The sequence below is a fragment of the Fundulus heteroclitus genome, chromosome 10, assembly GCF_011125445.2.
Source record: "Fundulus heteroclitus isolate FHET01 chromosome 10, MU-UCD_Fhet_4.1, whole genome shotgun sequence".
Taxonomy (NCBI): domain Eukaryota; kingdom Metazoa; phylum Chordata; class Actinopteri; order Cyprinodontiformes; family Fundulidae; genus Fundulus; species Fundulus heteroclitus.
The window spans coordinates 30,481,877-30,507,865 of record NC_046370.1 but is presented as its reverse complement, the minus strand read 5'-3'; the positions used below and the strand labels follow the sequence as shown (position 1 = coordinate 30,507,865).

At 41.0% G+C, this 25,989-nt stretch overlaps 2 protein-coding genes and 1 long non-coding RNA gene across 3 annotated transcripts in view; 2 read left to right on the top strand and 1 right to left on the bottom strand.

The window, feature by feature from the left end:
• LOC105930830 (arf-GAP with dual PH domain-containing protein 1) overlaps positions 1 to 14,636 on the bottom strand; it is a 43,956-nt gene extending 29,320 nt beyond the window's left edge. The window contains exons 1-2 of the mRNA XM_036142492.1: positions 14,259 to 14,636; positions 1,241 to 1,368 (exon numbers count right to left, since the gene is read on the bottom strand). Coding sequence (XP_035998385.1) covers positions 1,241 to 1,368; positions 14,259 to 14,349 — 219 coding nt within the window. The 5' untranslated portion in view covers positions 14,350 to 14,636. The remainder of the gene's footprint in view (positions 1 to 1,240; positions 1,369 to 14,258) is intronic.
• Positions 1,377 to 6,723, top strand: LOC118564405. Its single transcript, XR_004931842.1, has 2 exons — positions 1,377 to 1,999; positions 6,600 to 6,723. It is a non-coding gene; the product is annotated as an uncharacterized LOC118564405 (long non-coding RNA).
• Positions 14,637 to 17,883: 3,247 nt separating the features above from the next.
• LOC105930842 (cytochrome c oxidase assembly protein COX19) lies at positions 17,884 to 20,917 on the top strand. Its single transcript, XM_012869231.3, has 3 exons — positions 17,884 to 18,083; positions 20,346 to 20,457; positions 20,537 to 20,917. Exons 1-3 carry the CDS (start codon positions 18,002 to 18,004, stop codon positions 20,622 to 20,624), a joined length of 282 nt encoding a protein of 93 aa, XP_012724685.1. The 5' UTR covers positions 17,884 to 18,001; the 3' UTR covers positions 20,625 to 20,917.
• The last annotated feature ends 5,072 nt before the right edge of the window (positions 20,918 to 25,989 follow it).

Sequence of the window (25,989 nt, the reverse complement as noted above, 5' to 3'; positions counted from 1 at the left end):
CTTTATTTTATCATGCTGGGAGCCGGTACAGTTCGATTAATAATGGGTTTGAGAAATAAGCTTGCTGGTCTGTTTGCTGAGCGCTGAAACAAGGATAGCAGCAACTTCCTGGACTCTTGGCTGGTTGCTTAGCAACTGCATCTTACCAAGGAGGAGTCAGGGGCATAAACCCTCAATGGAAACTTTTTCCCCTTTAGTTTGCAGAACCCTGTCTGCAATCAAAGGCTGCGCCGATGTGAAAATCTTGGCCGATAACGATATCGATGCGATAATAAAACGGCACGATTTAGGTTTGTTTGTTTTGTCATAAAATACATATCTCCCTAATCATGCTTCAGTGACACCCCTGACATTGCTTCTCTGCTTTATCTATTCTGCATGGTATCACTGTCATTATCCCGAGCCTGAAGAAATACCACATGACCAACCTATTTTTGGTACGCACAGTCGCTTATTGAATGAATGCAACATTGTTGAGCACAGCTGAACACATGCAGAATGCTTATGTGCAGAGGTGCACAGAGCTACGGTCCGCTGTGCAACTTCAAAAAGCGACAGCAAAACATAACAGTGGGTCACGCCCTCGGCCCACGTATGGACGCCTACTGGTTTGACTCCAGCCTGTTGTCCTTTACCGCACGTCTTGCCCCTCTTTCAACTCCCTATTACTGTCAGCCTACTTTCAATAAAAGGGCCACAAAAATCCAATAATAATGATAAAAAAAACTCCAAAGTGATGTACACATTTTTTAAATGTCAAGTATCATCCATTCATCTGTTGTCTATAACAGCTTTTCAGTGCAAGGGGGAGGAATGAGGTTATGTTATTTCAATAATGAAATGAATAAAAACCTTGATCTGATCATCTTTAGTTAGCGGGACATAATTCAACTAAAATCTCCATTCAATTTTTTTTTTATGTCGGTCATTGGAGTTGTAGAACATAATACGATCGCAAGTTGCATAATACGATCCGCAGTCAGAGCGGATGCCCTCCGTCCATCCGCTCTGACTGAGCTGGCGCTACTTGGCGCAGAAGAATAAGAAAAAATATCTCTCTAGATGTAGAAAGCTGATGGAGAAATAACCCCAAAAGACTTGCAGGGACAACATGGTTCAGAAAAGCGTTGACCGAGGAGATCTCAATACGAACGCACGGCAACATTATCTACATTTTCCTACGTAACGGCTTGAAAACGCAGGAATCCTTCTGCTCCATCTATTATCGTCACCAGCCTACCTCCACTTCGCTGTCATCCCACGTGTCCTGGACAGACTTGACCCGGCTGATGTGAGGGATGCTCCGGTGGAGGAGAGAGCAGGCCTGGCAGACAAACACACCCAGAGTCAGCGACCCCCAGTCTGGCTCTGAGAGAGAGAGAGAGAGAGAGGGGAGACAAGAGGAGATGAATTAGACAGGTGACACGGCGCGAGCAAACACGGAGGTGACAGAAGAGGCCGTGAGTCCAGACAGAGAGGAAATGAATTCGATGAAAGCAGTGCCAGAGGACGATGGGCGAAGGAGAGAGACACAATAAAGAAGGAGGTGTCGCAACAAAGAGCACAGCATCTCGGAGGCTAGGTAATAACGGCTGGGACGGCCGACACCAGTGCTGCTCGGTGGGGGCCACAGAAGCAAGGTTAGAGGGTCGGCCCTCATAAAGGAGGAGCAGGGCAGCAACACAGCATTTCGTAGAAATCCTATTAAACCCAGCGCTCTGCGAGGAAGCAGACCACCTGAAATCTGATCAGAAGTCAGCCGAGGCAGTAATCAGGTCAGCTACACTACCGTACACACACGCAGGCGACCGACACATGGAAGACTTCCACGATAAAGCAACAGCAGCTCACACACTGGCGTATCGGCTCGGGATGTGACATGAATCTGTGGCCGAACACGCGCTTCAAGTGCTGTGACACCCTTATAAGCCGTCAGAATGTACAGGAAAGGTGCCCCGTAGCACAGCATCAGCGACCGTGGGTGGTCCGCAGTGGAACTGTTGAGTCACTCACACACACTCACACACACAACACACAGCCGAACAAATAGCAGCAGGTAGCAGAACACAGTCGATGTTAGAGTGGACAGACGATGAACAGCATCACTCATTCTCTGCTCAAGCCGTCTACATTTTAAAAGTCTGAAGCTTTTTGCCACCCAGAAGCAAAAAGCCCCTCGCCTCCAAATCTCATGGGTTGAAAATGTCTCGAAGAGCTGTTTGGATTTACAACAAACCCACTCATAATTTTCCCTCCTTGTGTTTGAAGAGCAAAAAAATATCAATGCCTCTTGGTGAAGTATTCATTAAAATGGCTAAATGGTGGAAGGACAACGATTAGAAAAGGATTAAAGGACAAAATCTCTAAAGGGTTTCTCCAGCATTTACCAAAAACCCACGTTGGATACGTCCCTGTTAAACCAAGATTAGTAAGCAAAGCTCTGATCAATGTCAGTTTATCCTTTAATCATGATGGCTTGTGATTAGGCAGCCGAGCCTCCATGTGAAGAAATCAAATGTCTCCCTTTAAAGGTCTCTTACGCCTCTTCATTACCGGCATCCCACACACACAGAGACACATAGACATACAGACAAACACAAACCAACAAATTCACACCTGCTCCCACCAAAACACGCGACCTGCCATTTGGCTGTGAGGTCATCTCTGTCTGAGTCAGAGCTCGTAGATGAGCAGGACTCAGGAAGATTACCACCACATGACTGACAGACCACACACACACACACACACACACACACACACACACACACACACAGCAGTCTTAACAGAGGTGTGATTGTACCAGACAGTAAGTGGGAAGTGTACAGTGTACAGTGACTTACACAAGCATTTACACAGTTCTTTAGGTGAGAGTACAACCAGAAGCTTCAACGTATCTAGAGATATCAGCTGGCAAACCAACACAAAGTTTTCTGACCGATTTTCCTGTCCGTGCGGAAGTACCGCAACCCCACAGCATGACTCTGCCACCGCCACAGAGCTAGTGTAATTCTGTGCATAGGGTTCAATAAGATCACTTTCTACGAACCACTTTAATGTGTCCCCTACATTGCAAACCCCCCCACCCCCCCCAAAAAAAAACAACAGAAAAAAAAAAACAATAACATACATTGCATATATGTCAGGATCCCCAGGTCTTAGTTTATTTTTAGGTTCCTGGGGATCCAACTCAGTTTTGGTTTGCACCCTTTAGAGTTGTCTATCTATAGATTGTTATTTCTGTCACTAGTTGGTTTTCTGTTCTTTAAGAACACGTTAACTGCTAATGTTAGTAGTTTATTTGTGTTTCTGTTTTATTCCTATTTTCCCCCCTACCCGTCCTAAATGTAGTTAGTTAGGTTATTCTCTCATGTCTGGCCATTCATCCTCTTTCCCTATTAGATTCTGTTCTCCTCCAGCCACACGCCAATTCATTACCCTCTCTCTCGTTCAACCTAACCACCTATACTCATCTCGTCTGTGTTAACTCGCTTCACCTGCTGTTCCTTTCGTCTCCTCCCCTATATAGTCAGCCAGTTCAGTCACACTCATGGTGAGGTCCTCCGTCATGCTGCCCTGTGCTGGTCTGCTCATGTGTGCTTCCTGGTCCTTGTTCCCCTCTGCCAAGATTGTAAGTTGCTTTAACTTTAATAAATCACTGGCATCACCATCATGCGACTCCCAAGTATTTGTCTGCATTCTGGTCCAACAACAACAACGCAATAATAAATATGCTGTCTGAAAAGAGGCTTTTATGGTGTTGTTGCACCTTGGATTCTGTTGGATAATACAGTTAAACCAACATTACCTGTCGGTATATTACATACACTTTTGTGCATCTGCACTAGATCATCGGTACCTCTGGGCACCAGTACTGTCGGTCTAAACAGAACACCCAAACACAAGAAGAGGCTTTTGTCAGATAAGCTTCTTTCATTGACCTTAATATGTGTTTCCCTTTGAGTCAAGGTTGTTTTGAGGTCAAGGAGGTTTTGAGGCCTCAGGTTTTATTTCTGTTTTGGGTTCTGTCTTGTTTTGGATTCTTTTGTAGCCTTTGTACGGTTTTAGTTTATTTCATCATGTCTTTAGTTTTAGTCTTAGTGGTTATTTTCTGAAATCGGTCATGGTTCCTGAATTTGCATTAGTTCTGGTTTTTATTATGTGCTTGTGTTCTGCTCAGCCTTAGCTTTTGTTTTTTTATCTAGGTTTTAGTTTGTATAATTACTTTGGTTCAGTATTTTGTCTACTTCAGTTCTGTCCCGTTCCACTTATCCTGTCAACCTTTCAGCCACTTCACTCCCTTGATTATTCTCACCTGGTTTTGGTTAATTAGTCTCCCTGCTCACCTGTCCGCCCGTCTATTTAAACCTGCCTCAGTTTTCTGTTTGTTGCCAGAACGTCGCACATGTTTCGTTTCCCCGCTCACCTGTCCTACCATAAGAGCGCTACAGCATTCTGTATTTTGCCTGTCAGCCTGATTACCTGATCCCATTCTGATCTTCTGTTTTTTTTAGTCTGCCTGCTCCCTGTTTTATGTTTTTTGGTTTTGCTTGGATGACTGCTCTGAACTCCACACTGGAGAATTTTCTGTATGCCTGCCCGATTCACCCTCATCATCTCCTCCAATAAATCCTGTTAGGCATACTTTTGGTGTCTGGCTGAATACCGGCTTTATCTCCTCGTAAATCATTACAGTACGTTCTGGCCTAAAATAATGAACCCGACACTCTATTGTGCTGTGGGAATGCGCCATGGGCCTGGCCCATACCATCTAGGGGTCCATCAGCTGGCGACGTGGAGACCCAGGAGGGTCCGCCGCCAGTCCGTAACGCGGCGACCCAGGAGGGTCTGTTACCTGTCCGACGCTTGGACCCAGGGGGGTCCTAGAAACCGAGTGCTCCAACAAGACAGTAGAGGACGGGGGAATCATTGGGGCTCTCAACGGTATGGCCGTCCCCTAGGGTGTTGTGTGGACGCCAGGCGGCTGAGGCCCCATGGAGACTTTAAAGCCTCCAGGGTTCCCCAGAAGTTCCCACCTCCATTCTCTCTAAGTGACTACCAGCTTTCTGAATTCCTGTATTGGCGGTCACTCCCCGACACTCTCCAGAGACTTATTTTAGAGCTTTTTGTTTCCAAAGGTTTTGGTACTCCTCCAAAGTCCAGTAGTCTGACTCTTTCTGAATCCTGTAAGCCGGTGCCAGCAGTAGCAAGTAGCCTGTGGCTTCCTGGACCCTGTAGCCCGGGGCCTCTTGAATCCTGTAACCAGGTGCCTCTCGAAGTCCAGTCCCTGAGGGTCCTATTTGTTCGTCCGCCTCTGAGGGCTCTGTTTCGTCGAAATCCTCCGAGGGCTCTGCTCCATCTACGTCCTCCGACGTTCTTGCTCTGCCATCAGCCTGATGAAGCCCCACTCCGCTGCCTTCCTCCGGGACGTTCGCCGGATTACCTGACTCGCCGGGACCGTCCTCTGGGACGCCCGCCGGAGCGTCCGCCAGAGCACCTGTTTCACCGTGCTCATCCTCCGGGGCGCTCTCCAGACTCTTGTTTTTCCTGGATCCGTTCCCTGATCATTTTTGTTGTTCTGTTCCGCCCTATCTGGGTTGATTTTGGTTTAAGTTTTGTTTTGATTGGACAGTTGTGGACTTTTTACATCAGCTCGCCTGGTTTGGGTTGTTATTGTTTTGTTTGGACTCTGTTTGGACTTACCTGATCCGATTCTGATCCTCTGTTTTTATAGTTTGCCTGCTCCCTGTTTATGTTTTTTTGGTTTTACTTGGATGACTCCGCACTAGACAATTTTCTGTATGCCTGCCTGATTCACCCTCATCTCCTCCAATAAATCCTGTTAAGCATACTTTTAGTGTCTGGCTGAATACCGGGTTCATTTCCTCGTAAATCATTACAGGGTTTCCTTAGATAGAAAACGTATTGACCAATCTTTAAGATTTGATCCAATTTGGCTTTGTAAAGTGCTTTGAAATGACGTGAATTGGTGCTATATACATAACATTTTATTTGAATTTAAAATGTCATCTCTAAAATCATTCTTTTACTTAAGCAAAAACCTATGTGACCTGTCCTCCCACTCAACACACGTGGCCTTCGCTTCAGAGCTAAACAAGTTTTGTACGATTACCACAAAACGGGTTAAAAAAATATTTGAATGCTGTGATTTATTTCAGTCGAGCTGGAAATAGCAATATCACATGTTTTGAGGTTTAAACAGTCAGATACTGTACGTTAATCTTTGTAAAATGAACAAGAATAGCTATGGGTCTGATGTATCAGAGCAGTTCCTAGTTTAACATATTTGGAATAATCTCATTGGGTTACCATCAAGCCAAACACAGCAGGGTCCCAACATTTATCACAGATTCACAGTAGTTCCGAAGCCAGAGGAAATGCAAAAGTGATATTTTCCCCCAGCTCTCCCCAAGTAAACAATAAAATAGCACACAATGTGACATCCTAGAATACAATAGCCAAGGCCTCGTATCCCATCAAAGCTCCTGCAGTTTTTGTGTTTCAGCAAACATCTTCCTCACACTTCAGAAGACTGCTGAGGCTTCTCAGGTGGGGATAACCTGCCTGCGTGTCCTCTGCAGGGGGCAGAACCACGATGCTGCTGTGCGACAGAGAAGCCCTGCGGTGTAAGCTCCCAGCTCGGCCTCTCTGTGGCCTCATCACAGCTCACCAGCAGAGCCAACTTAGAGGACGAAAGAAAAAAAACACAAAGGTGAAGAACGGGAGCGTAAGAGTGACTAAGCATAAATTTTCACAAGCAGTTTACTTTTAGGAATTTTTTTGTTCAGTAAATGGATGCAGTGTCTATAGTGGGTTGGGGATAGAAGAGAGTGGTGCAGAGGTCAGCCAGGTCACTGCTGGTGATGAAATGGCCAGGTTTCACTATGTATGCTGGCAGACATGCAACTGTGTGCTATATGATGTCATACAGCATCCACACTGGGCGACCTGAGCGTTCTGGCAAACCTGATTAACTGCAACTAAGGCTGAGACACAGAGGCTGATGTATCTGAATTTGTCTTAGTCTGGGGATTTAATTATGCCACTGCCCAGTAAACGCAGACATGTTTCGTTATCAAAGTAACACACACATATAGATAGATGGATTTTTATTTATTTTTTGCAATTCAGCTGTCGTTGTGACTAGTCTGCAAGGGTGATGTAAAATGTTTTGTCTTTCCTGACTCATAGAGGGTTTACAATACCCCCTTGTTTATGGACAGTGGGACGTGTGTTCAATCTACAGAAAATTGCAAACAAAAAAATCTTTACTTGCAACATTGTCGAAATTCCCCGCACCAAAGGGGAAGTCAGTTTTTTTTTTTTTTTTTTTACATTCTGTTTTTGGCCTCAGTGATGCATATTTGTGGTAGGAGGTTAGCATAAAGTAGCCATTGTTACAAATATCATCACAATAATGGGTTTAGTGGAATGTTCTGGAGATGCTAGTGGCCCCAGAAGCTTCTTGTTCACAACAGACTTAGAGTGCCTCTACCCATCCAACATGGAAATATTTAGCATCGGCTGACATTTTTTTTATGATGTCTCTGATTTATATAAGCAGATTCTAAATAGATCAACAAGAGAAGCTTCAGTATTCTATATCAGTAAAAGCTTTGAATACTATATATCTTAATGGTGATGGATTTAGAACATCTGTCTTGGTATCATTCAAACTCAGTGCTGTGTTTATCAAACATACTGATTCTTAGACTATAAAAACGGGCAACATTGCATGGTTATAAGGATGCAGGAATATTAAAATTTGGGCCGATATCAATACCTGATATTTATGGCTGATGACTGATATTATTTATATTACACATATTTCCCTTCCCATTGGACACTGTGAAATAAAGACTATACTGCTGACATTGCTTCTCTGCTTCAGTTAAACACCCAACAATCCTGCACTGTATCACTATCAACTTCGTATACCCAATACTAATTATGTTTTACCGAAACATAATTAGTTCAACTGTTTTTAATATTTGCTTTTAGTTTCTATTCTCCCATGTTTTATTTTGTTTCTACATTTTATTCCAACTTGCTTTTATTTTGTTTTATTTTATCCTATATCCTACATTTTAATCATGTAAAGCACTTTGCATTGTCTTTGTACTGAAATGTGCTATATAAATAAATTTGCCTTGCCTTACATTGTGAAGCCCTTTCCCTCCCCCTCCCAAAATACATACACAAACAACAACAGGGTGGAAATACACATTGTTATCAGACTCATAATATGGTAAAAACGAGTAACATCATCTTGTATCATTGTTAATGCCGACATATTGCGTATCCGTTTCTGGTACTGACCTAAACTAGTTAAGGTCTCATTTAGCAGAATAGGGCTACTTTGTCTTATTTGGTAATTATAAATACGGATAAACAAAAAACTGTTCTGGGGTTCTTCCTGGGTCCACTCCTGGCCCAAACTTAGTTAACATGTATATGATCTCAAACCTCAGATTATAGAATATTACAACATCTCTTAGCATATTTATACTGATGATTCATAATTTTATATCTGTGTAACAGCATGACCACAGCCCACTTACAGTCACTTAAAGTCAAAGTATCTTTGTTTGTCTCCCTTGAAAGAAATTGGATTTGGACAGAGGGTTTTGCTGCACCGACACACATTGCACCCCGTTGTAACTTCACATAGATAAATAAATAAAATCATTCCTAACAAACAAAGCAGTATTTCATAAAAACAAACACTACTCATTAAAACAGTTGGGTTAAAAAAGGTTAATTAAAAACAGCAAAGCCATTGCTAAATTTAGCATCCTCCTGGTTAATTTTAACTAAGGCAACCCAATTTAGTCATTGTGTTCAGAATATCAGTGAGTGGGTGGGTCAGATTCCCTTTAGCCTAAGATACAAATCATGTTTCTTGGTCCCAGAAAACCGAGGGATGATATCAGTGCTCAACTAGATTCAATTGAACTAGAGACCACAGAACATGCAAAAACTATTGGAGGTATGATATTACGCATGCATGCAAGGAGTAAACAAGGAGACAGCAATGTCCAGCAGAGGTGCAAAAAAAGAGGTTAAAGTAACCCTAACCCTGTAGATCTTTAACCACCCTGTCACTTTACTGCGAGGCATTGCAGAACGCTCTACTGGCTCTTACAGTAGATGCATCAATTGTCTTTTGCACTTGCTTGATAAAACACTGAATGTTCTCGGGCAGAAGTACACTTCTGGGTGCTTTTCAAATATGAATCATGTAGACCCCTCAGGTCATCAGAAACCAGGTTTCTTAAAGTTCCCAGAACGAGAACTAAGCATGGGGAGGCAGAATTTAGCTTCCATGTTCCTTTAGGTCTGGAAAAAACTACCTGAGATGTACAGAAGTTATTGGTTCCTCTAAAAGAGGACTATATACACAATTGCTCACTGCAGCTTTAGATCAAAGAATCTTACCAATGGACTTTTCTGTCAATGACTAATGAGTGATTGAACCATGAAATTAAAGTCTGGTTAAACTGCCAATAGTCTTATAGAGTGTAATAAACGCTGGAGAGTGATTTCTACTTTGTTTCTTATTTAGCTGATTTGTAATCAGATTTTAACATTTGTTTCCATTCATGCAATACTTTTTATTGTTTAACATATGGAGCTTTCCTATTGTTTATAGAGTTTTGATTTAATGCACTTTGGGTTGCCTTGGATTTGAATAGTGGTACACAAGTAAACTTGACTTACCTTGCCTAAAATGCAACATCTGAGCTTGCCGTGAAATCCAAGAATAAACTACAGTTTTCTAACCATTTTTATAGCCTCAAACTGCATGCTTTTTTTTTTTACTTCACAACAGAGTAAGGTCTGGTATACAAGTATGCAACTATAAATACATTCTTAAGGAATTGGGAGTTTTTGAACCATTCCAGAGCTAAACAACTAAATAAGATCTGGTTTTTCTATCACCATCAAACTCTTGCATATCTGCCAAAGAAGGTGATTCCTTCCTTTTGTTATTTTGGTCATACTTAAATGTTTCAGATCATCAGATCAAACTATAATATCAGACAAACGGAATCTGATCAAATATAAAATGCTGTTTTTGAATTATTATTTTGTTCAATAAGGCAAAAAAAAAAAAAAAACTGTGCAACCAACCTGGTCCTGGGTAAAAGTAATTGCCTTATCAATTACCTGATTGAGTAACTTAATTTCTTGTCGGCAATGACTGCTTTCAACTGGCAATGAGTCTTTTACATCACTGTGGAACAATGTTGGCCCACGTTTTTTTCAGCGCAATTGTATTAATTCAGCTCGACTGAAGGGTTTTCAAACATGAACACACTGTTCAAGGTAATGCCACAGCATCTCACTGAAGTTCTGAATAGACCACACCAAAATCTTTTTCTGATTTTCTTGAGCCATTCAGACATGGACATGTCAAGTATACCTGAGTTTAACATAATAAAACTGATGGCTAGGCATTCTACTTCTGCTAGAAAGCAGAATTCATGGTTCATTCAATTACCGGATGTTGTCTAGGTCCTAAAGCAGCAAAGAAACAAGATATCATAACGCTGCCACCACATTTAACTGTTTAACTGAAATGTTGTTTTACGCCAGGTCTAACAGGATGCCCACCTTTCATCTATCGTCTATACCAACTTATCCTTACATCCTTACAGGGTCTCGTTGGGGCTGGTGCCTATCTCCAGCGGTCATTCGGTGATATGCAGGGTACACCCTGGACAGGTCATCAGTCCATCACAGGGCTACAATCCGCCCAAAGAGCTCGGTGTTGTCTCATCATTTCACAAAATTTTTACCCAAAAGTCAGACGGACATTCAGGATGTTTTGGTCAGTGTGAGACATGCTTTTGTGTTATTTACGCTCCACATAGATTTTGGCCTTGGAACTCTCCTATGGATGCCAGTTCTGCCCTGTTATTGTTGATTCATGAACTCTGACATTTAAGTGAGGGGGAAGTGAGGTCTGCAAGGCTTCAGATGTCAATCTGGGTTCTTTTGTAACCTGCTGGATTAGTCTTTGATGCGCTCTTGTAGTAATTTTGTTAAGCTGGCCGCTGTTGGCAGTGTTCACTACTGTTCAAAGTATTTGTTATTTATGGATAATGTTTATAATTGTGGTTTTCCTGGAGTCCCAAAGCCTTAGGAATGGCTTTTCCAGACTAGTAGATGCCAATTCGTTGTTTCTCACATTCCCTTAATTTCATTTTTGGAAGTGTTGGTTTTTCAGATCTTTTAGCCTTCTTCATGTTGTGAGATAGGTTCTACTTAAGTAATCTCTCTGTTCTACAAGTCAGAAAAATAGAAGCAATCTGTAAAGGTCAGACACTCTTTTATAACACTGCAAATTAACAAGTTATTTAGATGTCTTTATAGTTTCACAGAAAAAAGATTTATTTCCTCAGGCCTTTCAGATTTAAAGAACTTGCTTACAAAATTGGAAGGTACCACGCGATTGAATGAAAACACTAACCACATCAAATAAGAAAGGTTCTTGCGAAGCAAAACTCCAAGCGTCACTTGATAACGATAAAAAAACTGATTTTATTTATTTTTGTCAAAGATGCGCTTTTTGCCCTTCATTTTGTAAACTAATTATTGAACCAAAGAAGATCCAAGGTTGCTTGTTCACATAATTACTACAAAACCATGGAAGAATTCCATACAACATAGATCACCTTTCTCGCATTACTATGTTTATAACCATATATAATTAGCAACATCCTCCTAATGCAGTTCAAACTGTCTCTAGTAGAATTCACATTTCCCCTTATGTGTTTAGATTGTCTTCAAACGTTTCAGATCTACTGAGAAAGCATTTATTTTAAAAGCATCGGACCAGATATTACCCCCGTCCCCCATGCTGGGACTGAGTCACCAAACTAGCATCAATAATTCATGTCCTGACCATTAGGAGATGGGAATTATAAGCCTGGGAGAAGAGGTTTTCCTTAAATGTCATGAAATACGGCTCGTTATTATGAAGGCCAATGTGGAAAACAAACGCTTGTTTAATTAACAACCCTGATTACAAGTCAGCTTACGGGTTTTTATTTCAAAGCAGTTGGCAACAGAATCTTTTGATAAGCGAGGATGTGTCATGTGCGGTCGGAATCTTACAATAGACAGAGCTAAATGTCATCTCTGTTTGGAGAAACAGGAAGGAGAGTCAAGCTAATAGATAATCATACTGGGACTGTCTCTACAGCAGATTTCTGCCTTCTTAAAAACAAGATTAAATTTAAGAAAAAAATCAAACAATTTTGAAAAAAAATTCTAATGCTAACAAATTGGAAATCTTTACACCACCATTACATCTGCATTAGATATCCATAGATGTATGGCTTGGAAGAAAAGGTTTTTACAATGTGTCACACTTTACACATGTGTAAAGTGGGAATTTCATTTTTGTAAAGCATGAAAGCGAATCCCTTTCCAGCTTTACCTGGTGGCACACCACTGAACGAGGCAAGGAGTACTAAAAGACAGAAGGTCCCAGAGCCACAAACGCAGACTAAAGCAGGAATACACACTGGATGGATGGATCAATGAAGGACTACTGGTTATTAGGTATCCCGATTTTTAAATATCTGATTTGCCCACAGTAAAAACAAACAAAAACAAAACAGTACTGACCTTAAATCATGCCTACAGCATGCTCTCAGTAGTCCCCAGTGTGTGTTTTTTTTTTTCAAGCTTCCCTGATTCCCAGAGATGCTGACTTGCGTCCTCACCACACACTGCTCCATTTGTCAGCCTGTTGGCATGACAAGCCAGCCATGTCCGACCACAAATAAGGCTATGGCTCACTCCCTGCCCTAGGACAACTCTTTCACCTTGTCAGGAAGCAGCCGCACGCTAGAAGATCACACCTACCGAGCAAAATGCTTCTGCTTCAGATTGGACACGACCAGCCCATGTCTCTGTTTATGGATCCGACGGCACAGATACGCTTCCACCACCCTGCCACCTTGCTTCACTCTGGACCTTGAGAAGTTGCCACCACGCTGATGAAGACTGTAACCTTTAAGCATCCCCAAAAGCCTCCACGAGACATGCATAAAATGCTGCCATCTGAAACGGTCCTGAAGACAGGATCTCGCCCTTTGTCCCTGGATTGACCCTTAGTCTCAGTTACGAAACTAAAACCCAGTTTTCTCCCTCTTGAATCCCTTTGTCTCCACAGGGAGAGCAATTATGCCCTTCTAGGTAAAGGAGTTTACCATGTGTTGGAGCGTTTGTACACATAAAATACAAAGAATACATTTTGAGATGGATCAAAATTGGGATGTGTGATTGGTTGGATGGAATGGCAGGAAAAGAGAATGGACAGGTGTCTGGTCGGGTTCTGGTCTCCAATCATGGCAAACTAGAATCATGCAAAAAAAACAAAACAAACAAACAGCGAGAAGATATTTCTGTGCTCAGAAGGAAGCCTATCCACATCTTCAATGGACCGCCTCTCTGACAAAGCTATCTAATCTTGCCAGAGTACGGCTGGCCTCAGAGACGCGCTCGGCTCCTCTGAGAGGCAGCAAGCAGGGCCAAAGCACAGGCATCCTGGGAGGGCTTGGCTCCAAGCACTGGGCGTCCAGCCCGCTCCGGGGCCACTGCGGCCAATTACTGGTTAATTGCCATAAGAGGGAGGAAAAATAGGTACGGGATGAAGGGGCGGAAATATTGAACGTTACAGAACAATTGCGAAAAATCAGTTAGAGAACCTGGGCCATATAGAACATGTCTGTTGTTAAGAGGGATTGCAAATGTAGAGGAAAGCGCCCGGTAAGTAATGAGGGTACAAGCTGAGGGTGCTGACAGTGTATAATAACAGAGCAGGCACAGGCTCCACACAGGCAGGCAAAACAATGGGAACACACGAACACACACACACACACACACACACACACACACACACACACACACACACACACACACACACACACACACACACACACACACACACACACACACAGATAACAATTTTATAGATTTATAGTTCAGAGTGAAGTCCAGAGTCCATCCTGGTGGGCCTTACAGTTACAGCAAAACCAAAAGTATTTTCAATGATCTTTTCCTTTATCTAAATAGATCAGACGGCAAACATGAGACTTGTTGGCTTTAGCTGTCTCATCCTCCCCTCCTCCTGCTCCTGCTGGCCAGCAGCTTCCCATCACTCCCTTCTGCAGCTGCTGCATGCACCGGCCCCACCGGCTTCTGGGAGACGGGGAGCGTCCTACCTGGATTAGCGCAGTCGGCGCACATCTCGTTGCCAGGTCTGGCCAGCACGTCCTGCAGCCGCAGCTTGCTCCCCTCCGCTTCCAGCGCCATGCTGCGTTTATCCTTCCAGCCTCAGCGCGGCGGGGGGAAGCCTGTCCGAGAACATCCGCCGCTGGAGTCCGACAGACGGAGCGGCAGATCAACCTGTCACCTCCGATCTGAGCGGGAGCGCTGCGGAGAGACGGGAGCGGGGGAGACTGAAGGATCCGTGCTGACAAGCCTCTGCTGCTGCCGCCCTCTGATCGCCTGGTTACCTTGTCTCGCTGACTGCATAATAATCAAGGCTGAAGAATACCACCACAGCCTCCTCCACCTCCTCCTCTGCCTACCTTCTCCCTCCGAGGAGAAAGTCTTTTAGAAGTGAGACACCTAGCGGTACTTTCCGTTAATTGCACTTTGTACAATACAAAAAATGTATTTCCTTCACATCACACTTGTGCATCATATATATATATATATATATATATATATATATATATATATATATATATATATATATATATATATATATATATATATATATATATATACGGCAGGCAGAGATATTAAGGGGCCATCATTATGCTCTAGCAGATTTATGTAGTTGGGGATTTGTGCTTTCTTCGTGGAAATAGATTAAACTGTGTCCAAAATCTTAGGCATCCACCCCAATATCTGTCCAGCATGGGGTGTCCCATGCGAAGCTGACACTCCTGCTGGTATAGCTCTTAGGATCACTTAGGCACACAAACCCCCTGACCACAATAAGGTAGCAAACCAAAAAAAAAAATGAATAAATAAGGAAAAACACTAAAATAGCGGTTCAGAAAATGGGTGGATGGATGGATCCCTCATCTAAGTTTTAACAACTAACTGCATAGCATTTATCATATGGATGTCCATTTAGCAATTTTATATCTCAAATTAATGCAACCCTAATAACTAATAATAAGGCTCTGACTAAGGCTGCTGACTGCGAAATGAGCGGGGAGGACACAGAGATAACAACGCTGCTTTTTTTTGTCAGATTTGATTGAGTGAACAGGGACTTTGGTGGGGTGGGGGTTGGGGGGCAATGTCCCCTCTCACCCCTGTGTAGAAGCAGCCCTGGTCATCGCTTGTATTTCTTTTGCCACAGAGTAAATCTGAATTAGTACATTTTTGTTTTGAGAGACTTCTATGTGAGGCACACCTTTTAAACTTTGGGGTTAGGCAGGTGGGGAATCTATGACTTTCCCACTTGGAACTCCATCATCAGAGTTCTCAACATTGATGTCAGGACAGGCATTATTTTATAGTGTTACAAAATGTCTGTCGATTGTGTTATCAAAATTCATTTATTTCTCAATAAAGGACTTTTTACAAGTCAAGCTTGTTTCCATTTTTTTTAGATCTAATTTTTAATTTAGATTAAAACTGAAAATAAAAATCTTCCAATTCAACCCAAATATTACTTGAAAACCAAACATGGGCTGCACGGTGACTTGGTACTGTTGTATTGCAGCAAGATAGACCGGGGCCTGAACGTCGACTTGAGGTTTTTTAGAATGGAGTTTGCATGTTCTCCCCATGCAAGTGTGTTCCTGTAGAATTCCTCCTCTGCGCTTAAACCCTTCCCTTAGGGAACAGTGGACTACAACTGTATGACACCTGCAAAGCATTCTGGGGTTCAAGGTCTTGCTGTGGAGGTAACAGCGTCCTCCACAGCATTTCACAAAATCCTGCCAACAGCCATCAGCATTTACAAGAACTAATTCAAGAAACCCCCATAACATGAGTTACAACATTTGATTTTCACTTGGGGTGAAAAAAGTTTTAAATTTATATGAACTGATTAAAAAATACATGTCATCCTAAAGAAAGAAAATAGTGTTACCGTATTGAAGCTACATCTCCAAACTTCAGCCAGGAAATGGTCATCACAAAGCCTTGATGTTAGTCCCATAGAAAATCTGTGGGCAGAGATGGAAAATCTGTGTGCGAGCAAGGCAGCCTATAAACCGGAATCAGCGCCATAGACCGCAATTCAAACTTGAATACCAAAAATGTTTTGCCCAACTCATAGGTAGACCACTGAATTTGGCATTTGGCAAAATATATATATTTTTTTGCCAAATTGATACCCAGTAAAGGGATAGCCCTATGTAATGTTAGACAATAATAATAAGAAAAGTGAATATTTACTACATATGAAATCCGTCGTCAACTGTAGGTGTGGCTTAATGTAAAGGCTGGTCCACACAGTTGGATTTTAGGCCTATTCTTGCCCCGATCTCCCCCTTCCGAGTGGGTACCAATTATCGGCCTGTCTCTTAAAATAATCTTAAGAGAATTTCCTGCTGTGTGTGGTGTGCTAAGAGCGATTGGGTCCGCTTGGTAGAACGCCGGGACTGCTTCTACCTCAAATTGGGGATATTCAACATGTCTGATTGCCTTGCCCCAATATCCTACCATGTGTGGTGTCCCGCGACGTCGAACAAACATGCAGCCTGTTGAATGAAACCAGAAAGCAAGGTGAGGGATTCGCTGACCAACTCACCTCCATTTCACAGAGCAGCAAGCTAGAGACCCCTGTCGCCTTGTCTTTGCTTCTTTAACCAATGGCTTTTCTTTTTGTTATGCTTTTTCTCTGTTAAAATCACTCCACAAACTATTTCCATTATGCTTCCTCGTCATTTATTTACTCTGAACTCACGTTTGAACTTAAGAGGATTCGCAAGATTTCCTGCCTGATATCTGAATGATCTTAAGTGAAATCTGTTCGTGTGTGGTGTGTTGAGCTTGCCGTCTGACAGGGCACCACACACTGTATGAGCAAACCTGTTTTATCTAGGATATTCCATTGTTACGTGTGGTGTCTCTCAGGCTTTGAAAATCAGCCGACTATTTTAGAATCCTGCCGTGTGAAACAGCCTTAAGATTGTGCAACTAAACACAGAGTCAGCAACTTTTTTTCTTAGAAACTGAGAACTACTTCATACTGTCATACAAAGGGCTACAGTACATGTTGGCTTACTGACCTTTGAAGAAGAGCAGTCAGAGTTCCCCTTAATATTATGTATATATATAAAAAAAACATATTCTTAATGCTTTTTTGATATTGTCATTTGTAAATCTAAATAAATGCAAGTGTGATTAAAAAGGAAAAGCAACAGAATAAACTATCATTTCAGATGGGCTATTTTTAGAACAGGCTCGGGTGGGTGTGGTCCTGTGGGGCTGCCTGGTGCTCACTTGTTGATGACCTCCGCTTTAAAGACCCTGTTATGTCCTCTCAAGCATGACACATTTATTGTCGTTTGATTCATTTTTGTATCTTTCACATATATCCACAAGTTACTGTACTTATGAAAACATCTTTCAAATATGCCTTCAAATAATCTCACGAAAACAATAAAAAAGTAAGTATCTCTCATTTTGAGTTTCTTAAGCTGTCCTAGTTAGAGACCTTTATATGGGTTTTATTTTTCCATCGGTATGTTATTGAGCTGTCGTTGGCAAAACCAGATAACGACTTTCATAGCGAGAGATCGATGTAATCTGTGATCGACATTGAGCTCGATCGACTCGACTGCTAATGTCTGGCTGCTGACATAAAAACAAAACGTCACGTCCGCGCGACAGAGGGTCACAGAAGAGTGGCTGTTTGAGGGTTGGTTTCGCTCTGCAGTTTCAGCTTCTTCAGCTCAGTTTTCCAATATTCTTCTTTTCATTAAAAACAAACATGTCGACCGCTATGAATTTCAGCTCCAAGAGTTTTAAACCTCGGGCTCCCGATAAAGGCTCTTTCCCCCTGGATCATTTCGGTGAGTGACGACAGCCAGTGTTATTCTCTGGTTAAATAACACTGTTTTGCAGCCGCCATTTATGCTCCCGGCCTTGTAGTCACTATCTATTGACAAGCTTTAAAAAAAAAAAAAAAAAAAACATTATCTGGTTGTCGGGTTCGTTTAGTTCAATTTAAGACGAAGCCTAGCTGATATTTTTTTTCCAAAGTTAGTACTACTTAGCAACATTATTATAAAAATGTGAAATAAGACCGAGAAAGCCTGCGGTGTATAATCTAATACTGATATTGCTGTAGTATGGAAAATGTTAGTTTTTTTGAATAACTTTATTTTGAACAGAACATTGAACAACAGACTTGAGCATTATCAACAGAGCAATAATAGTACATACATAACATAAAATTATGGAAAAATTGCAAACTTCGATGATACTTTAAGGGTTTTGCTACACAAAATATAGGTAATTTTTTTTATTATTTTGTGGGAGGCTAAAGCAGGTTTAAAGGAAGGTTCTCCGCTTAAACGCCAGGGGGCAGCAGCAGTCTACATGAAGGAGTTGAAGGAGCGCTCAAGTTAGTTTAGATATTTTCAGTAAAGAGGGAATTTTAAGGAATCCAAACTCTGATTTTTTTTTCACTCTTGTTCATAATCTATAGTTATTGGACTGATCAAAACTGGACCTAAATATTGTCAGCAAAAGGAAGATTATCTTAAAAAACCCCGGTTTGTGTTTTTGTCACACTGTCATTCTAAATGCAAATGTTGATTTACGAACCTTTTGAAACATTTGTTGTTGTTTTTGCAGATACAATACGGGTTTCACAAGTCATGGTGTTATTTTTTTTTTAAAGAGTCCTTCTCCAGATTAGGATAATTCCACCCAGTTTCAACACCCTTTAGAACTGCTGGGCGTTATGGCTTAAAAATGAAATGTCTGATTTTTATTTATTTATTTATTTTTACTGAATCCGATTAATCGATTTTCTATTTGTTTCATAAAAACACATTGCTGAAAATATTTTTAAAAAGTTACATTTATTTCAATAATCTCATCTGGGAGTTGACCTAAATCTAAATGCAACACACTACAAGCTTTAACACATGCTTTTACCATGGCCCTGCCACAGTAAATAATGAAAATATAACACAAAATGTTTGCTGCTTGTTGTATTACACATCTAAGAACAGGCTTCACTTGTGCAACTCCACACCAACTTACAAAATAAGTAAATGAATTATATCTGGGCGATAAATTGGTTTTATCAATAATTTGAATTTGCAATTTATGAAGATAACGTTTTTGGAAAATTGTGATTTTTATTTTTATTTATTTGCCAATGGACCCCTTGGGCCTCCATGTAACTATATATATCAGTCCTGAAAGGGGAAATTGTTTTGGTAAAAGCATGCAATGTTGAACATATGTTTTGGTAAACATATTGTGGAAATACTCTGAAGATGAAACGTTTTTACCATAAGACAAAGGTTTCTGCTACATTGTGGTGCACTGCCCCATCAAAATAAAAGCCGCCACACATTCAGAATCAAGTACAAAATATGTTAAAACAATGTAAGTCATAAATAGCATAGCTACTGTATAGTTGCACACTTATTCTAGTCATAATCAGAGTTTAAATTTGATTTCAATGTCATGAGATGTTGAAATTTACTTTATATTGAAAAACCAACCCCTCTGGCTCCTGTCTGCCTCGCTGTGAAGCTGCTGGTGAATGATTGCTACTGGTTGATGCGCTGCTCTCGGTAGTGAAGGAAAACTAGACAGTCCAGTGTTCCTACTTAGTGACTCTGTCATTATATTATATAATAATCTCAATTTCTTTTCCAAAGTTAAATCTTCAGGAGTTGCAAAATCGACTTATTGATTAAAACTGATTTAGCGCCCAGCCCTACCTTTTTAGATTTGAAGCTGATCAGAGGCTGTCCAGGTTTCTTAAAAGCAGAAATAGTCCTTTATTTGAGCCGTGGTTTGAATGCTAATTTCAACATTATTCCACAGATGAGGAAAGATGTCGCTGACCAAAAAAAAAAAAAAAAAAAAAAAAATGTCTTAAAGCTTTACCTTTCCGCAGCACAAAACGAACCAGAAAAAAGTTTTAAAACATGGTTTTAAGTACTTGGAAAAAAAAAAAACAACTGAAAAATGTTAATTGCATCAGATAGACCCGTCTCTGGTTTCAGTTTGTGGACCACTGCTGGCTGAGATGGATGCCGTTCCAGTGGTGGACGTTCTGGCTGATTTATGGTGAATTCTTCTTCCAGGAGAGTGTAAAGCCTTCAAGGAGAAGTTCATGCAGTGCCTGAGGGAAAACAGCTTTGACAACTCCAAGTGCCGGCTACAGTCCAAGGACTACCTGGAATGCAGGATGGATCAGTAAGGAAGCTGAAGAAAAGCTGCTGCTTTAATGTCTCTGGAAGCTTTGTCTGATTTGCATGTCATCTCGTGTTTCCAGTCAACTCATGGCCAGGGAGCCTCTGCAGAAACTGGGATTCAAGGACTTGATGGATCCTCCTCCCAGCCAAGAGGAATCCAAACCGTGATGTGGTGCAGTTTGTGAAGTGAACAGCCAGGAGCCTCTGTGGACGTCGAACATCCAGCTTTATGTTGTGAATTAGATGACAGCTGCCCTCCAGGAGCATGTATATGGAAGAGGCTGCAGTGGGTGTGAAAGGCATTCAAGGACTGAGTCTGCAGGACCTGCAGGAGGATGGCCGTGTGTGACATGTGACCTCAGTTCGAGGCTGCAGATTGTCAAGTGAGATGCTGCATAAACAAAATGCTTCATCTAAAGACTTGGTGTTTTGTTTTCAAAATAAAGTTGTTTTTTTAACTATTTATTATTCAGTTTTAACTCAAATGTATAAGGAAAGTACTCCTAAACCTCTTTGCATAGAAAGGCTAGCATCTCCAGCTCCATCCAACGTTTCTCAGCTAGTCCTTGGTGCTGCATGAGGGGATGAGTTCTCTACAGCAGCTTTAGTGTCAGGAGACGTCTCTCCTGAGCCTTGGAGCTTAAACGGCGACCATAAAACGTACAAAGCCTACAGGGTTATCCGTTTAGTGCGAAGTAATGTGGTCCTCCATAGCTGCGAAAAAACCATTGTGCTAAACAGACACTTCGAACTAGGAGTACATGTCAACTTTATTTATATAGCACTCTACGACAAGGTGTACCAAAGTACCACAGAGCAAGAACTGAATCATTGATGAGGTAAAAAGCAGAGAACTCACAGATGACAAAGACAATTGTTTATTAGTTATAAATGAAATAGAAATAGTTAAGATACCAACTCTTTGTGTAACGTCTGCTCTACGCAGATCAGTAATGAATTACTAATTTTCCAGGACAGACTCAAAGAGCAGAATTCATGACAATTACTCAGACACGCATGAATCGCACAAAATGCTACTTTGGGTGTGATTTTTTTTTTTTTTTTTGTCGAATGAATAGCATTGTAAAAGCTCAAAAGCTGATTATGCTTTTAATAGGTGTTACAAAGATTCCAGAGCACATATTAAGCTCTCCTGTATTTGTTTTGTTCTCCTGACGTGGGAAACCATTCAGACCCTTTGTGTCTGTTTTTTTATTTGCTGCAGAATCCTGCTGGTATCATGCAGCTTGTTCCTGTTTGCACAAAATGTGTTTGTCTGCTTAAATGCTGCTAAAAACCGAGATAACTTTGATCCTTCAGTTACCCATTCAAATGATGGAAACTGGAAATTCTCATTGGTTTAGTTCATGCTTTATAGCTGTTTAAGTCAAGTCAAGGCTAATGTCCCTGAACCGGGGTCTGTAGGTATCCTAAATGTAACCAAAATGGCCAAAAAATTGTATGATAATCATTACATAATATACATCTGGATAATATGAAAATGGCGTTCTTTGCCCCTTTGCCAACTAAAACCCAATCTTGGATCAGGAAATATCATATTTGGGAAACAGTAAGAACAGTTTATCAGCTTATTTCTGTTGGTAATGAAGCATTTTTAAGAATTAGAGAAATAATTAGGGGCTTCAAATCTCATGGATGATTTCATTAATGTGGGTATTTTCTTCGGAAGCTTTTCTGTTGCATCCTTTTTCCACTAGCTGCAGTTCTGATCCCTGTGTCGGCCTGTTGACTCCTCTAAAATATGACCGATTATAACTAGTGTTCGCTGATGCCGTTTTTTGGCCCCAAAACCGATACCCGATACCTGGCTGCGCAGTATTGGCTGATACCAGTACCATACCGATACCATCTGTTTGAAATTGATGTGTGTGTATATATGAAGAACTGCATACTACTTAGGGTAGTAGAACTTTTTATTGCCTACCTGGAATGGGTGACAATAGTTGAATAAACTTTTGCCTCTCAACGGCCAAAATAGTGCAACATTCATGAAATTATAACATGTATAAAAGTAGTGCAACAGTAAGACAGTAAAATTACATTAATAATTGAATAATCTCTTAAACCCTGAGTTTTGGCTCTCAAATGCCAAAATAGTGCAACTTTCATGAGCTTATATAAAATGTATAATACTAGTCAGGAGAGAAAAGGCTGCGTTCAAGTGACATACAAACATCAAAATGGTATCAGTGCCCTATTTGTTGGTACTCGCCGATACCAGTACCACCATTTAAGTGCTGGATCAGGGCGCCGTCCCATACTGGTATAAACACTAATTATAACCCATAATCACACCGAAACAGCTGGGTGACGTCCTGCCAGTGGATCTGATTTCTGGAAGTGTCAAAACCATCTTTCCTCACATTGGACCAGAAGAAGATCTTAGAAAGTGACAGTAAGTCAGGTCAAAATCCTCTAGGGGGTTAAAGATCGGCTACCAAAAGAACGAAACCATAAAAGTATGACATGGTGGAGATGCTTTAGGTGTCTTTATGAGCAGTTTTTACACACACCAACTGGGGGTCAGTTCCATTCTAGTAAAACAATGGCCTTTGCCAGTGTTATTCTGAAGGTTAGAAGAACTTTAGGACGTTTTGCCTGTCGTTTCTCTCCCTTGATTAAAGATGTATGTAATTCAAGGGAATTACATACGTCTAAAATGTAAAGGTAGACCCACAGCATGGTAAAACAAAAATTATTCACACTTCAGGGTCTGGATTCTGAAGACTTAGTTTTGAAGTGGAAGAAAACAGGTGGTTTTCAAAATGTTTTGCAAAGAAGCTGACAAATCTGCTGTTCACTCTAGTACCTCTGTTTTTGTGTAAGTATATTTACCAAGTGTAAAGGCACATTAAAACATTAAACCATCAATCAATGCTACTTGTACGGCATAAATCCCAGCGCATGTCTCTCAAAGATAAGGATGAAAGAATATTAGTACAGAAGTACTGAATAAGGCCTATAGTCCACCTATAGCATGTATGTGTTTTCCTTTTTTCTCTTATAGATAAAATATAACAGGGTGAGACGGAAAATATTAAGAAAAAAAAGTGTGTGTATGGGGTGGGGGTCCATCAACCATCAATCCGGGGACAGTGTGAGGAGTAAAATGTCAAGAGAGGGCGCCATATGTCATCAAAATCAGAGATGCCTTTCACTGAAAAACAAATCTCCAATTTTAGAAAGAGACATGGTGTCATTGAACCACTGTTGATTTCCAGTGAAAAAGAAGACGGCGTCTTGCCAGTAAGGAAGTTAATGCTAAAATTGTTTAGAAGTGAACCGATTCTAATCAACTGAGAGCCCAAATATTGGTTTAATGATCATTAAACAAATTTTGACATGGTATCAAAATATACTGCTCAAAAAAGTAAAGGGAACACTTAACACAATGTAACTCTAAGTCAATCACACTTCTGTGAAACCAAACTGTCCTCTTAAGAAGCAACACTGACTGACAATCAACTTCACCTGCTGTTGTGGAATAGACAACAGGTGGAAACTTTATTTTGTTGAGCAGTGTAGTTCTGCCCAGCGCCGTATAAAGAGAGTTACAACAGACTTTGATCAGCCGGTCATGTGGTTCACGTAGCTATGAATAGTTCCAAATATCTCAGCGCTGTCACTTTGAGCAGCTGCTGCTTTCTATGGAAGTCAATGGGAGTGTTGCCACTCTCTCTCAGTTGTATCACTGGTTCTGCCAAAATCGAGTGAGGAATGCACAGGAGTAAAATATCAGCTAAAATGCAGGAAGGGACGTGACGTTTGCTGCACTCTTCAGTAACTAGAACAGAATGGTGACAGCCGAGTTTTGGAGAAATGGACCCTGAACAGGATTTTAAACTACATAAGTAATGATCGAGCACAGACTGAACTTGTATGGACTCGTTTGAGCATTATCCCAAATTTAGACCCAGTTCGAGTTCCCAAAAAGGTTCAATCTGTGAGCACAGGTTGAAACAGTTGATTCTCCAATCGAGGAGCTAATGTAGATGCTGAGATCATTTGAAGCACTTCCTTAATCCGTACCAAACTTTCAAAAACAAAGTGAACTGCTTGATTATTTGTGAAGCCAGTGAGGTTGGCTGGAATGCGTGAAGTGAGCAGAGCAATTAGAACAAGACTGTGCCTCTAACCTGCACCATGAGGTCATGACCAAAATGAAACCTTGTGGCTATGTGCTGCTCTATGGCACAATAGGAAGTCGAGTATAGCGACCAACCACCGCTGAAGTTTGTGCGTCTGAATAACAAGAAAACAGTTGCCCGGAGAAATCATGCTAGTTATTAAACGTAGTCTATCTGTATGTGAGTTAATCTGAGGATGAACAGAGCTGTTCAGTAAGGTGCTGTTAGCTGACGATCAGCATTATGGAGAGTAAAGCAACACCCTGTGCAGGTGTATCCATGTAAAGTATCTTCCTGTGGTCAACATGCACATCACCCTGAGATCAGACAGCAGGAGATCAGGAGTAAAACCTATACCATGGCTGAATGCTACGAATAAAGACTATTTTTCTTAAACAGTTGCTGTACTTAAAGGATAACAGAAGGCTAAAAAAGGCCGTGAATCCAATGGTGCAGAACAGTTCTAAACCGTCAGGAGATGCCGTCGGGCCTCTGAGGTGAAAGTTTTAACCAAAGTTTGCCTGCTATTTTAACGGCTGCGTGTGATTCAATGGTTAATCAGTTCTTAAAAAAAAAAAAAAAACTGAAAACAAAACCCACTCTGTAGCACCGTTATTAATACTTTTATTAAACAAGCATGGCCATAAAGAAGAAAAAAAAAAGCCATAAACAAACTGAAATATTAGAAGAAGCCAGAGAGGAAATGGAGGAAAAACAAAGGGACAGTCAACTAACAAATAATGTGTGGAGAGTTTAATATCTACAACTCTGTTTTCAGGAATTAAAGATATGCATATTTTTGACAAAATAATAACAGAAAAAAAATTGTTTTCTAACATTGATAATCTGATTAATCCCGACTTTACTACTTTTACAAATACCCTCACTGACTCTCCTTGAAATGATTTAAGATTAAGTCAATTAGAGTTAACATTTTATCTGACTAATTGGCTGTTTTTACCTGAAGAAACACCAGACAGTTTTATCCTGGTTGATCCCAACATGGTTAGTAGAGTTTCCTGCCAGGTCAAACCTTCCGACTCTTATTTGGACCAAATTTCCACATCACTTTTTAAATCCTCTCCATTCTCTCGGCATGACATGATAAACATTGTAAATTGCTGCCTTCAGGTAACTGTGTTGCCTGCTGCCTTTAAAACTGCTGTGGTGAAGTCACCCCATTCTAAATATTCCTCCCGGTGCTTTGAATAATTACAGACCTGTATTCAATTTATCATTCTTAAGCAAAATATTAGAAAAACATTTTTTTTCTTCAAATTAAGTATATCTTTACTGACAGCAATTGATCTGGATGTCAGAGAACTCAACCAGGGTAAAACTGAAGTTTGTGATGGCAGGGTTATTGTTTTTAATACTGTACAGCT

Coding starts and splice junctions, on each gene's coding strand:
- LOC105930842 (XM_012869231.3), top strand. CDS start 18,002: ATGTCGACCGCTATGAATTTCAGCTCCAAGAGTTTTAAACCTCGGGCT. Junction 18,084..20,345: donor TTTCCCCCTGGATCATTTCG/GTGAGTGACGAC, acceptor TTCTTCTTCCAG/GAGAGTGTAAAGCCTTCAAG. Junction 20,458..20,536: donor CTGGAATGCAGGATGGATCA/GTAAGGAAGCTG, acceptor TCGTGTTTCCAG/TCAACTCATGGCCAGGGAGC.